At 32.7% G+C, this 14,297-nt stretch overlaps 1 protein-coding gene across 4 annotated transcripts; it reads left to right on the top strand.

The window, feature by feature from the left end:
• The first annotated feature begins 5,527 nt into the window (after positions 1–5,527).
• On the top strand, positions 5,528–12,407 carry LOC114310991 (uncharacterized). 4 transcript variants are annotated; one of them, XM_028257087.2, is made up of 14 exons: positions 5,528–5,767; positions 5,880–6,007; positions 7,147–7,208; positions 7,416–7,503; positions 7,622–7,683; positions 7,763–7,859; positions 8,068–8,484; positions 9,563–10,060; positions 10,369–10,533; positions 10,623–10,730; positions 10,823–10,906; positions 11,362–11,530; positions 11,622–11,667; positions 12,020–12,407. In XM_028257087.2, the coding sequence occupies exons 2-14, from the start codon at positions 5,909–5,911 to the stop codon at positions 12,162–12,164; spliced, it is 2,040 nt and encodes a 679-aa protein (XP_028112888.2). In that variant the 5' UTR covers positions 5,528–5,767; positions 5,880–5,908; the 3' UTR covers positions 12,165–12,407. The 4 variants fall into 4 exon arrangements, with proteins under 4 accessions (XP_028112888.2, XP_082759585.1, XP_082759586.1 ...); XM_082903459.1 differs by having other exon boundaries at positions 5,563–5,767; positions 7,811–7,859; XM_082903460.1 differs by lacking the exon at positions 7,147–7,208 and having other exon boundaries at positions 5,581–5,767.
• The last annotated feature ends 1,890 nt before the right edge of the window (positions 12,408–14,297 follow it).

Raw genomic sequence — 14,297 nt, forward strand, 5'->3', positions numbered from 1 at the left:
TAAGCTTTTTTGTTTAAAAATGTTATATAGGCATTATTAAATCATGCATGGATGCCTCTTCGAGGCCAACCAACAAGCGGACATTCGCTCTCTCTGTCTCTCTCACACACGATTAGTTTTTGGCTCTCTTCAAGTGTGCTGTAGGTTCGTGAAGATTTATATGTGGGGTTTCGTGAAGATTTATTTGTGGGGTAGTAAAATAAATTAAGTGATTTGGGTTCAACTTGTGTTATCACCGGGTGTGGTGGTGGAGTGGAAAGGTGCTTTCTTTCCACACAGGTGAGCAGGGCTTGATTCTTAAGGTGCATGATTGGCGGTTTGTTTTTTCAAATGGTTAAAGTTGACTTTGCTGTATTCTGCTTGTGATTCTATTTCTTGTGTGCATTCCTCTCTTACTCCGGTTGTGGGTCTTTTTCTTTGGATTAAGTTGGATTAAATATGGTCGGCAATCAGTTATCTCGGGATCAGAGTCCACAAACGCTGTGATGTTTCATGGGGCATTTTTTTTTTTTAATAGTTCTGTTGATTTTATTTTTTAAAATTTCATTTGAGATTGGATAGAAAAATCACACATAGTTTTATATGGACTCAAAATTGAAGCAAGTCCTTGTGATTCTATCAGCGTATTTATTTTATTGACTTTTGGAGATTAAAATATAGAATGAATAAAGAAATTATTACGAGTAGATCTTTCTAATGGTGTATGGGTGGGCGCATTCTTTCCTAACTTGAGGTTGAAAACAATTAAACTATTCTAGTCATTGAATTAATTGAAGCTTGTTTGATATTAACATCATAGATAATCAAATGAAATTTGAACATAATTTTAAAACTTACTGGAATTGCTTAGTTAGAGTTTTCTAAAATTATTTTTTAAAAAATTCTACTTTCTTATTTTTCGCGTTTTTTTTTTTTGTTTTTATTGATTTTTCAAAATATTTTAAGCAATTTTTAAAATTTTTAAAATTTTTAAACATAACTAACATAAATATACTTAGAAAGTAAAAAAATTCACTAAATACCAAAATATATTAAAAAAAAAAACGAGAATTTAATACATTTTTTTTTTTTTATATTTTTATGTATTTATTATTTTTTAAAAATATTTTTTCACAATTTTTTTTACGTTTTAGATACATCTAAGTAAGGTATATCTAAAAGAGTAAAAAAAATGTTTAAAATCTTAAAAATATTTACTAAAAACAAAAAACAATGAAAATAAAAAAATTCAAGTTTCAAAAAACTTAATCTAAAAAGTTCAAATCAAACACACGGTTACTATTTAGTTTTTCAGTCAAACTTAAAAAATTCATTATTTGAGTCATCAGATTTGAGATAATCTTAGGCAACCTAAGGTGCACACTTGAGACAAACTAATGCAGAAAAGGACATATTTTTTTCCATGTAAGAGAGCCCCAAAACATCAAAGAAAAAAAAAGGCAAATCATTTCTACACTCACTAACAATGTATGCTTATATGAACTTATTAAACTTCAAATGAGAGCAAAACAATGAAATAATGATTTTGGTCACTCCAATGGATTTCCAATTAAAGATTTTTTTTAAAAAAAAGTTTCCTAAATTATAGAAAATTGTGCAACATATCCAAATAAAAAACAGCTAGGAAAAAAAGAGAGTAACTAATTGTATTCCAAAACAACAAAACATGCCCTCACATGATAACAAAAAAACAAGAAATACGAATTACCTTTTTAAGATTTCAACACTTAATTTTTTAAATAAATATATCTATAAAAATTGAACTTAAAATTAGGGATTTTTTTTTTTAAGGTCCCTGGTATTAAGATTTTATAGTATAAAGGACATCTAATATTTTTCATATCATCTAAGGTCCCTCAGTTTGATCCAGAGAAATTCTCTCAAACTCAGAGAAATTCTCTCAAACTCAGAGAAATTCTCTGTTTCTCTCCAGAAAAATTTCGTGGCCGAGTATTTCAAGCTTCCTTTCAAAATAAACTCTCCAGATCAATGGCAATATGAAGAAGCGCACACCCATTAGCAAAGAAGATCTGAAACTCTATGTCCTTAACAAATGCTATCATGAACAGAGAAAATTCAAACTCTATGTGCTTTTCGGAGAAATTCAAATCCTTTACCAGAGAAAATTCAAAATCCTTTACCAAGGAAAATTCAAACAAGAGAAAAATCAAAGAAAATTGAAACCAGAGAAAATTCAAGGGCAATTCAGAGAAAATTACCAAATTCAGAGAAAATTCAAAGGTAATCCAGAGAAAATTGCCAAATCCAGAGAAAATTCAAGACTAATCTAGAGAAAAATTAAGAGTAATCCAGAAAAAATTAAGAGTAATCTAATTGAGCACCAACACACTGAGTCAACTCAAATCTAATCTAGAAAAAACATCATCTACGAATCAATCACCACTATGGTGAGGACAGAGAGAAAACCCAAAGAAATTTCCCTCTATAACTCAGAGAAATTCACTGAAAACCAGAGAAATTCTCATCTCCAATCCAGAGAAATTCACTTAACCCAGAGAAATTCTCCCTCTCCAACCCAAACCAGAGAAATTCTTCCGCTCAAATTCAGAGAAATTCCAATTTCTGTGATTGGGATGCCCGAGATGGAGGCAAATTTCTCTGTTTTAACATCATGGGCAACTTTGTATACATCAAGAAGATAAATACAGAGAGGGAAAAATGCAATGAAGCCTATTACATTACATATATATATATATATATATATATGGCCAATGAACACCTTAACATCTTCAGCAAACTTACATACTAGCAAAAGGCCGCCACCGGAACGCTGTACCGCGCCGGCAAAAAGTCATACTCATTTTTAACTTACTTCCTCCATAAGATCCACCAAAGACCACAATAGGGGATTCATCAGAAGAATGATTCTTCTTCAAACTCCTAATCAAAACTGAAAAATCAACCAATACTTGCCGTGAATTTAAGTACCCCAATGTCTTTGCAGAATTGTAGGAGTCCTTCCCAAACGACATTGATTCTCCATAAAACCTATGCTAAAAAATCACAAAAATCACACGGTTCAAACCCAGAAAAAAGCAATCTCAGGAAGTCTCAAGAAAGCAATCTAGGTGATAAACCCATTATTGTTGTCAACTACAAGGGCGAGGACAAGCAGTTTGCAGTTGAGGAAATTTCTTCCATGGTTCTTATCAAAATGCGTGAGATGGCAGAGGCGTTTCTTGGTTCCACTGTGAAAAATGCTGTGGTCACTGTCCCTGCCTACTTCAATGATTCTCAACGTTAAGCAACAAAGGATGCTGGTGTAATTGTTGGTCTCAACGTGATGCGTATCATCAATGAACCCACTACTGCTGCCATTGCTTATGGTCTTAATAATAAGGCAACCAGTGTTGGCGAGAAGAATGTGTTGATCTTTGATCTCGGTGGTGGTACTTTTGATGTCTCTCTTCTCACCATTGAATTGAATTGAAAAGGATCAAAAAGACAAATCAGAGTTGGATCATAAATAATCGATCGAAACTCCGAATCTACAAATAAATCATGAAATGAAAGTAGAAAACAACAGTTTCTTACTGTGTATTCAATGGCCAGCGTTCAAGAGAGAGAGAGAGAGACCTTGCCGAAGAAGATGAGCGAGAAAGAGTCTCCAAATAGTGCCGTCTGTTTCAGAGAGAGATAGATATATATAGTTTTAGAGAGAGAAAGTAGAGAGAGAGTGTGCGTGTGTGAGAAGATGACTTCATACAGTGTCGATTTGTTAGGTTAGAATAGAATTGGATATCAAATTTCTCTGTAGGGACCTTAGACATCATAAAATAATATTGTGGACTAATTTTCTCCTTAAAATATGATGGAAATAAAAAAAAATAGAAAAAGATAATTAAATGGTAAAAGATTTGTGCTCAAATAACAAATTTTGTTAACTATTAAAAAAAATAAAAAAAAATAATCCCAATTTTCACCTCTTGATTTCATTCTTAGCATAATATTTATTTATTTTTCGTTCAACCTCAAACCTTCTCTAGAAATCCTGCTGTCCTTTTGACCACCCTCCTCTCCTCTTCTCTCTTGACTATCTTTTATTAATCTTCCTTCCACAATCAACTAAGGGTACGTTTGTTTAGACGGACTGGATAAGGGGGGATTGTAATCCATTAGATTATTAGTCCTGGGATACATTATTCCGGAACTATTTAGTTAGACTAAATTTGTATCCTATGTTTGTTTAGTCATAGAATTAGATGTCTGGATTGGACTATTTTTAATTATCTAATATTTGTTTGCGATATTATGGAGAATGATAAATGCTCAAATTACTATTTTATCCTTTTCAGTTATTTATTAAGTAATAGCAATATTAAACATAACTTAAATATTTTAATTATTTTTAGCTAGATTAAATAAAATTTATTTTATTTTATTTTTTGCACAATATTTTAATTATTTTAATTTATTATTTTCAATTAAATTAAATTTATAATTTATAATTTATAATTTATATTTTTTATTTAATATATAATTTTAAATTAACGACAATAAAAATAATTTTATTTAATATATAAATTAAATTTTCAACAATACAAAAAAATTTAATTTATAAGGCCATAATTTATAATTTATTATTTATATTTTTTATTTAATATATAATTTTAAATTAACAACACTAAAAAAATAATTTAATTTAATATGTAAATTTAATTTTTTAACAACACTAAAAAAATTTAATTTATAAGGCCATAATATATAATTTATTATTTTTAATTAAATTTAATTTATAATTTAAATTTTTTATTTAATATATAATTTTAATTAACAACGCTAAAAAAATAATTTATAAATGTTTAAAAGACTATTTTATCCTTTTCTAATTGTTTGCTAAGTAATAACGTGGAGGGTAAAATGAACATTTCACAAAATAATCTCATGAGATACCAATTCCATGGTTTCTATCCCACCTCCCTCCATGGGATAGAATAGTCTCATATTTGTGAGACTAATAATCCGAGTAGTCCGGAACAAAAAAAATGAAACAAACAATGGACTATTAGTTCGGTAGGACTAATAGTCCAATCTCATCTCCTAATCCTTCAAAACAAACACACCCTAAGAGATAGTTTGGCATCCCTTACAATAACACACTTTTTGTCTTTTTATATTTTTTAAATTACATCGTTTCTCTATTTTATATAAGTATGTATATATATATTTATAAAAAATAAAAAAATAATACACTTATTTAAAGTTATGTTTGATAACTTTTAACTAATAAAAAGTGTTGTTTAGCAAGTTGGTATGTAGTTAAAATAGTCACAAAAGATAAAATAGATTATTTTAATCATAACAAACAAAACATTACATTCAACTTATAATTATTACACTCTTTTTTCACTAAAAAAAATCAAAAAAATCAAAAATTTTAAATTTTTTTTTCAAATTAAATTTTTTAACTCAAACTAAAATAACTAAAAAAATCGAAAAGTCCAAAACCCAACCGACTTCACAAACGGAGGCTTAATTTAAAATTTTAAAATTTTGGTTTGGGAGCAGCCAGATAAGCACACACCCCTTGAACCGTAACGTAACCCAACCGTCTAAACTGGCAACTTTCGCTCTCCTCCTCTCGTTCTCCGCAACTCTCTCTCTCTCTCTCTCTCCCTCCTCTCGCAAGATGTCTCTCTGTGTGCAATTCAACCCTACCTCTCAACCTCCCCCAATGTCCTCAATCTTCATTCCGCCATTGTTACAGCTCAAATCTTCCACTCCACGCGTACTAATCTTCGATCAGGTCCACCCTCGCCGATCTGTCTCCTTAAATTTATGCTCCTTCTCAATTATATATATGTATGTGTGTATGTGTCTATTAGATTGTGTTTGTATTGTGTCTTGATTGCTTTTAGATCAAGGACGTGAATATATTTGGGGAAAAATGCCGATCCGAGTGAAGGAAGAAGAGAGAATCGAAAGGATCATTCGTAACCTTTTGAAGCTTCCGGAGAATCGGAGATGTATCAATTGTAACAGTCTGGTGTGTGACTTTGCCTCTCTTGTTTTTTCAATTTGTTTTATGGTTATTTATTATTTGAATCTAGAAATGTGGAGTTCAATGTGAATAGCTGAGATTCTTGTGATAAGATGATTCGATAGTTTTATAGAATACATAATTCATCAATTTTATGTATTCAATAGGTAAAAATGGTTGCTTCTTGTCTGAATTGATGTATTATATGAGTGAAAACTGAATCCAAGTTCTCTACTTACATATGACTCTAGATTTCTTAATGCTGACTTTGGATCGAGACTACGAAAAACAGACAGGATAGGAGATTCCTTAAAAGTGTTGTTTATATTTATAGCTTTTTTTTTCGCTTTCTTTTGACTTAATTTACTTCATCAAGGAGAATTGTGGGGAGAAATAGGTGAAAAAAGTTATCTTTCTAGACACCTTTGGGCTGTGTTTGGTTAGGGGATTTAGGAAGAGATTTGAAAAGATAAAGGAAAAAGGTGTGTGAAACTATATGAAATGTAGGTATATTTTTATTTATATTTCATCTACATTTTTCCTTTTCCTTTCCAAATCCTCCAACCAAACACCACGTTAGAGTTTGAAATATAAGAAATGGATTTTTTTTCATATGGTGTTTGCCACTGGGAGGTTTGACTTAAGTTTTGATGTTGTGATGACATACGATCCAGCTAAGGATCCTTTCAAGATAAGATTTTAGTGGGGCATTAGTGCTTGGCACATACAAAAGTCAATGCTAGACCTCATTCTCTGTTTCTATACTTGAATTGTCACCTCACCTTTCTGTGCCATTTGCATATGAACAGCTACAGCTCTAATTCTATAAGTTTTGCTAACATTGCACACAGCACTTAAAATGATTTTTCTGTAGCATCGCTGGCTGTCCATTTTCTTTTTCAGGGAAAGTATTTGTGGAGCTGTCCTAGTTTATTTATTTATTTATTTTTTTAACAGGAGTAAGGAGTACTTGTGGTACATCATTCATGGATTTGAAGTGAAATTATTACAATTATGGAAATTTTTTTTTTTTGTTCCTCTGTGGTTCAACAAATGAAATTATAGTTCCATATCGAAGGCTGTTCATAATTCTGAAAGTCCTTTGTTTGGTTCAATACTATGGCTGACATGTGTTCTTTAATCAGGGGCCACAATATGTGTGCACTACTTTCTGGACCTTTGTTTGCACCAACTGTAGTGGAGTGCAGTAAGTGTTGATCTGTACCCTTACATTTATTCCTTACCTACACTTTTCTCTGTCATATTAAGCTGTGTGTAATGCATGCTGAAATTTTGCATGATATCAATGGAAGTCCTGATAAATTGGGCTGTATTTAATTTCATATTACACTGTCAGATTTTAGTTTAGTATATTTTTCCTGGCTTGATTAATTATTCTCTTGATTAATTGTAGTCGGGAATTCTCCCACCGAGTAAAATCTGTGTCAATGGCTAAATTTAATACAGAAGAAGTTAATGCTCTTCAAGCTGGGGGAAATGAGGTGTGTGACCCATTCAAAATAGAGCTGCTTTTTTTTCCCGCTCTTTTGTATTCCTCTCTTCTACTGTAAATCAAACCTTTCTGCTTATGATTGGTCAATATGTTTTCCATTTTCATAGCGAGCAAGGGAAATTTACTTCAAAGAGTGGGACCCACAGCGTCATTCATTTCCAGATTGCAGGTGCTTGTATATTTTAATTGGTGTTCTGTTAGGATACGCCATAAAGATGTCAACTTATTCAATATTTTTTGCAATCCAGTAATCAAAATAGACTTCGGGATTTTATTAAACATGTCTATGTGGATAGAAAATTTACTGGTGGGAGGAGTATGGGCAAGCTTGCAATGGTGAAAACAGTAAGTGTCTTACTCATCATCATTTATGCGCAACTGTAGTATTTTTTCCCCTTGAAAAGCTTTTCTGACCTCATATTGTTCTGGTCAATATAGAAAAATCCAATTCATGCTGTTCTGTCTCATTCATTTCAATTTCCATTTTCTGCTTGGTTTTCTCATAGATAAACTCATCTCCTAAATAAAAAAACATTTCTTTTGTATGCTACAGGATACCAAGGAAGACTCCTGTGACTGGCATTCAGGTGAGAGACCTAGTTCTGGACAAAGGAGTGATGACAGAAGTTCAAAATATTATATTGATGAAAGAAGAAGTCCGGGGTACAAACTAGACAATGTCAGATCTAGCACTCACAGGAACCGTCCCGTTAACTTTGAGATAGTCGATGACAGGTTTCGAGATGATGGGTATGGAAGTGGCAAGCGATCTGAAACGCATAGGCCTTCTAATGCAGAGTCCAGGGCACGGGGCAAGTCACCAGTTTATCAGAAAAGCAGGAACGTCATCAGTCCCCCAGTAGTGCGCCCAGTCAGGGATATTTTGGGTGATAATGTTCCAAATTTGAGGGTAGGCGAATCTCCCGAAGCAAATGACAGGATGGATAATGAGAGCTCTACTCATGGCAGGGTGAGATTATCTACTTAATTATGTAGTGATAGTATTTTGTGTTTACGTCTTATGTGTGTGTTTCCATTATTGTATTTTAGCGTAATGTGCTCAACATGTCCTCCTTCCGGTAAGATATTACTTTCCATGTGATTCTCTGGTAGTTTGAGAGAGCATTACCACTGGCAATTTTGTGCAGAATCATGCAAGTTGCACAGAATTTACGAGGTGAAAGTATGAAAATTCTTATTGGATGGAATCCTATATTCACCATGGCTTATCAATTTGCAACTTTCTTTGTGTCATTCTGGTGTAGCATTTTTTGTGAAAACTTAATAGTGGTGGAGTCCCCTTTATGTTGTTCTCTTTGAGGTTCTTGGTTCTGCTGAAGCTGGTCATATCAGATCTTATTCTTTATTGGGCTGATTCTTGTTTCTTGAGACTATTTCATCATTGAAAGCTGTGAAATGGTCCAAAACAATTGTCCTGGGCAGGTTGTTGCACTCAGTCTCTGTACAGACTATACTTTCTTACAGATATATATATCTTCTCTGTATTCAATTAAACCATATAAAGTTGCATGTACCCAAACACCTTAGTATTCCTCCATTGACCTAATGCAGAATTGAAAAAATTACAATGGACTGATTTCTGTTGTTTCATGTAAAAGGCGATGAACATCAATAATTTTTAGTTTACACTAATTTTCTTTGTTCTGCCTCCATTCATTGATACCATTTCTCATGCAAATAGGAAAGCCAAGTTTTTCGCAATATCTCAACAATGGTATTTTCTTTGCAAAAAAGATGAAATTACATTTTTGTAGTGTTTAAAAGTAAATATTGTTGCTCTCAAATGCAACAATATTTACTATCGTGACAACTCGTGTGGCAATTGGTATAAATAAGCCGACAGGATCATCGCATTGCCCCATTCAAGAGGATAACAAATGTTTATTTGCTAAGTTCATTTTTGGCTTCTTGTTACTTTTTTGGCAGAAGAATTTTGCTAATAATGTATTTGGTAGCCTAGCCTATTCTGTAATCCTATGAAGTTAAAAGCATGTTGCATTTTAATCTTTAAATCTTTCTCAGTGCAGAAAACAGAATCTTCGAATGATCCAGGCTCTGTTGATAGGAAATCACAGGAACATAAAAGAGTGAACTCAGGTAGCTTGATTGATTTTAGTGCTGATCTCGAGCCTGCTGATCCTGCAGCAGTGCCACAAACACAACAAACAGCTCTATCAATCGATGGTGGCAATGGGGCCTCTGTTCAATCTTCCACAAAGGCAAATGCTTCTGATGCTTCAAATGCAAATTCTTTGGAATCTATTTTTTTTGAATTGTCAGCTCCTCCAGCTGGACCTGTAGATATAATGTCTGCAGCACCAGGCAATGCTGTTGCTCCTTCAGCTACACCTGTTGCACTATCCAGTACACCGACAGCCTTCAATACTGGAGATGCTTCTGCATCGTCACCATTTGGAATGGCGCCAATGCCACCAAGTAGTAGCAGTGATTCCATGGCCAGAGCTACTGATGACAGCCCTAATATTCAACAGACTTCTCCGTCAGTTGGAGCTTTATATAATCAGGTCAAATTAGTTATTTCCATCAAAGTTCTAGTTTTAGCAATTGATCATTCTTGGTTGAATCTGATATGAAGTTACATTTATCAATGCTAGAATTTTCATACAAAAAATGTGTGAAAATAGTCAAGTTCGTTTGCTTGTGTAGGACTCAAACCTTTGACCTCCTAGTGAGTTGCAGGGATTCTGGTCAACTGTGTTAGCGCCAATTGATCAAAATCTGGATGTGTTGAAGTGAAGATGAGATGTAAAATAATTTAAAAGTTTCAAACCTGTTTCCTGAGATGTAATAGGTAGTGTGTTTCTTCTTACAGACATGGACTTCATCACTTACACCAAATGCTCAAGATTCATCAAGTGCTGCTGCTGGAGACTCATCTCAACCCAGCTCTAAAGTAGTCCAAGATACCACCTCCGGACTTGGGTCACAAACTCTTCTGGTGGAAACGAAGTCTCGTGGGAGGCAGGAACTTCCATCGGTAATTGCAATTTTTCCTAAACATTCTGCAATTTTGTGGATTTGTGTTTTGGCTAAAATTTTGTAAATAATATGAATTATATTGTGCAGGACCTTTTCACTGCAAGCCATTCATCATTTCCAGCACCAGTTCCAAGTTGGCAAGTCCATCCACCTTATGGAATGGGATATGGCATGCAGTACCATCCTACAGCCATGGTATATAAACCTGCCAAAATATCTATGTCAAAGAAGTTGAATATCAACTCCAACAATCTTATAATAGTGTCTAACTTACATTTTTCATTTAGTCCACGCCAGCTTTTCCCAATTCAGCAAAATCAAGGAATCCATTTGATCTCAATGATGACAACACTCAAGCTCAAGGTCCAATGGTATGCATATTCAGACTGTTTCTGATGTAATTTTGTTCCCATATCCAAAAAAGTAACAATAAAAAAGAAAAGAAAAATAAATTCAAAGACGTTGGAGCAAAAAATGAGAGCTTATAGTTTCAGGCTTACATAGTAATTGGGTGCACAGTTGCAAGCATGTGGCTGAGCTGAAATATTTCTATTGATAATTTCAGTGTTTGTAGAACACTAACTTATATTAAAAGCCTGTAGTGTGCATGTCTTGATTTATCCAGAACAGGTTGTATTTTTGTTCCTGTTGCTTTCTAAACTCCTCAATATGTTGAAGAAGCACAATTAGGTGGATGATGAAAACTAGACATGCACAAACCTTTAGAAAAGCGTGAGAGATATGCTGAGCTAGACAATAAATTGCCAAATTTATTTATTTATTATTATTTTTTAATCTAAAAATATTGTGTTTTCCTGTGATGTAGTTGCCTTCTATGTTGCCTGTGCAAGGAGCACTGTCAAATTCGTCAGCTCCTACAGCCTTATTGCATACTGCAGATACCCACTCCTCCCATTTGATGCAGCCTCAGGCTTCATCTTATGGATCTATACCACCTTCACAGATACCTTCTTCGGGAATGTCTCCTTCTCCTGGTAAAATCACACACCATCAGCTTCTGTTTTTGTTTCCATTCACTTGAAATTTTCTTCTATATTTTTGTCATGTCCAATTCAATGGTTTCAGGGGTGTTCATGGGGCAACAATTTCCCAATAATATGCCATTTCCCAGGTATTGTTGGCCGTCAATTGAAAAACCTTCCTTTCTAGAATATTACACAAGAAGGATATTTTTGAAATATTGTCTATCCTGCTGTGTGACTACAATTATTAACCATTTAATCAATTTGGCCTTTATTTTGAAATTGAATGCCCTTACCAATATGCTTTCAAAATATTTTATTTACACTTCATGAACTCACCATTTAATGTACAAGTTTTGATGTGTGGATACGGAGTGTTATGCATGTACACACTGTGTCACTTCTGTTATCGGTTGTTTTCTCTCTCTTATGAATCTGACTATGATATGATATTTGCATCCAAAAGAAACAAATCCTGAACCTCAATTTTCTTCATTGCAGACCACAAAAAGTTGACACTGTTAGTAGAGGTAACGATGCTTTTGCCTCCTTGAACCCAATTCAGCAGCCCATCAGCAGATATTCAGCACCCACTTCTACTCCGAATTCTGCTTCATCATCATCAGGAGGAAACCCATTTGCATAGTGGCTAGAATGCATTATTGGTATTCCATATTTGAATCATAATCTTCCCGCTTTGGGGCCCCAGTCGGGTTGAGGATGAAATGTAACGAGCGAGCCATCTGAATGAAGTAATTTGCAACGAAACAGATTGTCATCCTTGGAATGGAGCACGTGTGCGTATGCTCAGCACAAAGGTGTTCTTTCAAGGTATTTGTAAAAAATTATTGTTAAATTCAGATTAATATATGTTTCTGTTTTCTTCTCACTATTGGTTTATTTGTTGCCATCCATGGTCGGTGCTCTTTTTTATCTGATAAAGATTGGTTCCTACCATATTTTTTAATTAAAAAAACTTGTTTCAACATGTAATATGTTTTAATGAAACTTCCAAACAACACTTTTACTAAGTTGATTCTTCCAAATGGGAAGGATTTGGCAAAATCATAGCAAGGTGTTATGTGAATGATCCATCCAATCATAAAAGAAAACACTGATACTCTATTGAATCACGTTTTGGGACGTACGTTTTAAAATATGGTATATTTTCATTTCAAAATAATAAATTTAACAATTCAAAACTATTCCACAAACATGTTTTTTTTTTCCAGTATGTTTATTTTTTCTGAGGGGTAACAAAAAATCAAATATAATGAATTAAATCTAAGGTGAGTGAAGTTTTTACATGACAAAACATACAAAAAGGGTCATAATACTAATAGAAACATGTTCTTATGTGGTTAATTTTAAGGAGAAAGAAAAATTATATTTTATTAGATATCTGATTGTTTTAAAAAAAAAATATCTCTACACTAAAAGTACCTTGAATTTTAATTAGTGTAAACTATACAAATTTATCTCTATCATATTACATTTTAGATCATATGACGTAAAGCATACCACATCCGTATTTTCATTCTATGTACCAATGGACCATTAACATACGATCCATCATCCTACTATACTTTTTACTGATTGGCCTTTTAATCATTTTTAGAACTCAGAAAGAGTAGTTTCAGTAGTCATCCTTTTGAAACCTGTCATTGTTTTTGTTTCTAAAATCATGAAAAATAAAACATTCAAAATGAAAATGGATAGCAAACAAACAGTTGTTGAATGATGTTGAAATTGGGAATGTTAACTTGCTGTTTGTTGAATAATTATCACATGGCCTAACCAAATGCAGCTGGAATCCTTCAAGCCAAGCTCCTTTCTTATACCTGTTTTTGCAGGGACAGTACGAATATGGAAAAAATAGTACACCCACAATGAGTCATTGGCTAAATAAGAGAAAACTCTATGATTATTTTTAAGGGTTATTTACATGAACCTTCTCTAAATTATTAACAAATATCATTTTAATCTCTTAAATTAAAAAAGCGTACAAATAGATCCTTAAACTATTCAGAACTATCACTTTACTTCACAAATTATAGAAGTGTACAAATAGAAACCCTAACGGAAATAGTCAAAGTGAAATACGCCAATAGTTTAGGAGTTTATTTGTACACTTTTATAGTTTCGGAGATAAAATAATATTTCTAAATAATTTAAGGAGTTTATTTATACTTTTTTATAGTTTAGGAGATTCAAGTGATATTTTTCAATAATTTAAGAAGTTATTTCCTATAAATAATCTTATTTTTACTTTTATTTATTTTTATTGTTGACTGTCAACTTAAAAAATTGTAGACGTGTTGTACATGCATGCATTGCGTAAAAGTCCAAACATGAGATCAGATATTCGTAATTGCATACATCGAAAAGCAATGAATAAGATATTCATAATTTTAAGGATTAACTTGCAGTTTATGTAGGTGAGAAATTAATTAAATTTCTTTTTCTTTTTCTTTTTGTTTGATTCATAAATTTCTTTAAGTGCTCTTCAAACACCTACTATGAGATTGACATAATTTTCTTTCCTTTCTTTTTTATTTTTATCATATTATTTGGACGATATTTAGAAAACTTGATGAATGAGAATGAGTCAAAATTTTAAAATATAATTCATTCAAAAAAAAAAAATAATAATAAATTTATGTAATTCAGCCAGTGATAAATGCACCCTGTCAGCAAATTGATCACTTTCTCACCTAACAAAATGTTTTTTGTTTTTTTGATTGACACCTAACAAAATGTTGAAATGTTGAAATGTTGG

The sequence above is a fragment of the Camellia sinensis genome, chromosome 13, assembly GCF_055761805.1.
Source record: "Camellia sinensis isolate YWXY chromosome 13, ASM5576180v1, whole genome shotgun sequence".
Taxonomy (NCBI): domain Eukaryota; kingdom Viridiplantae; phylum Streptophyta; class Magnoliopsida; order Ericales; family Theaceae; genus Camellia; species Camellia sinensis.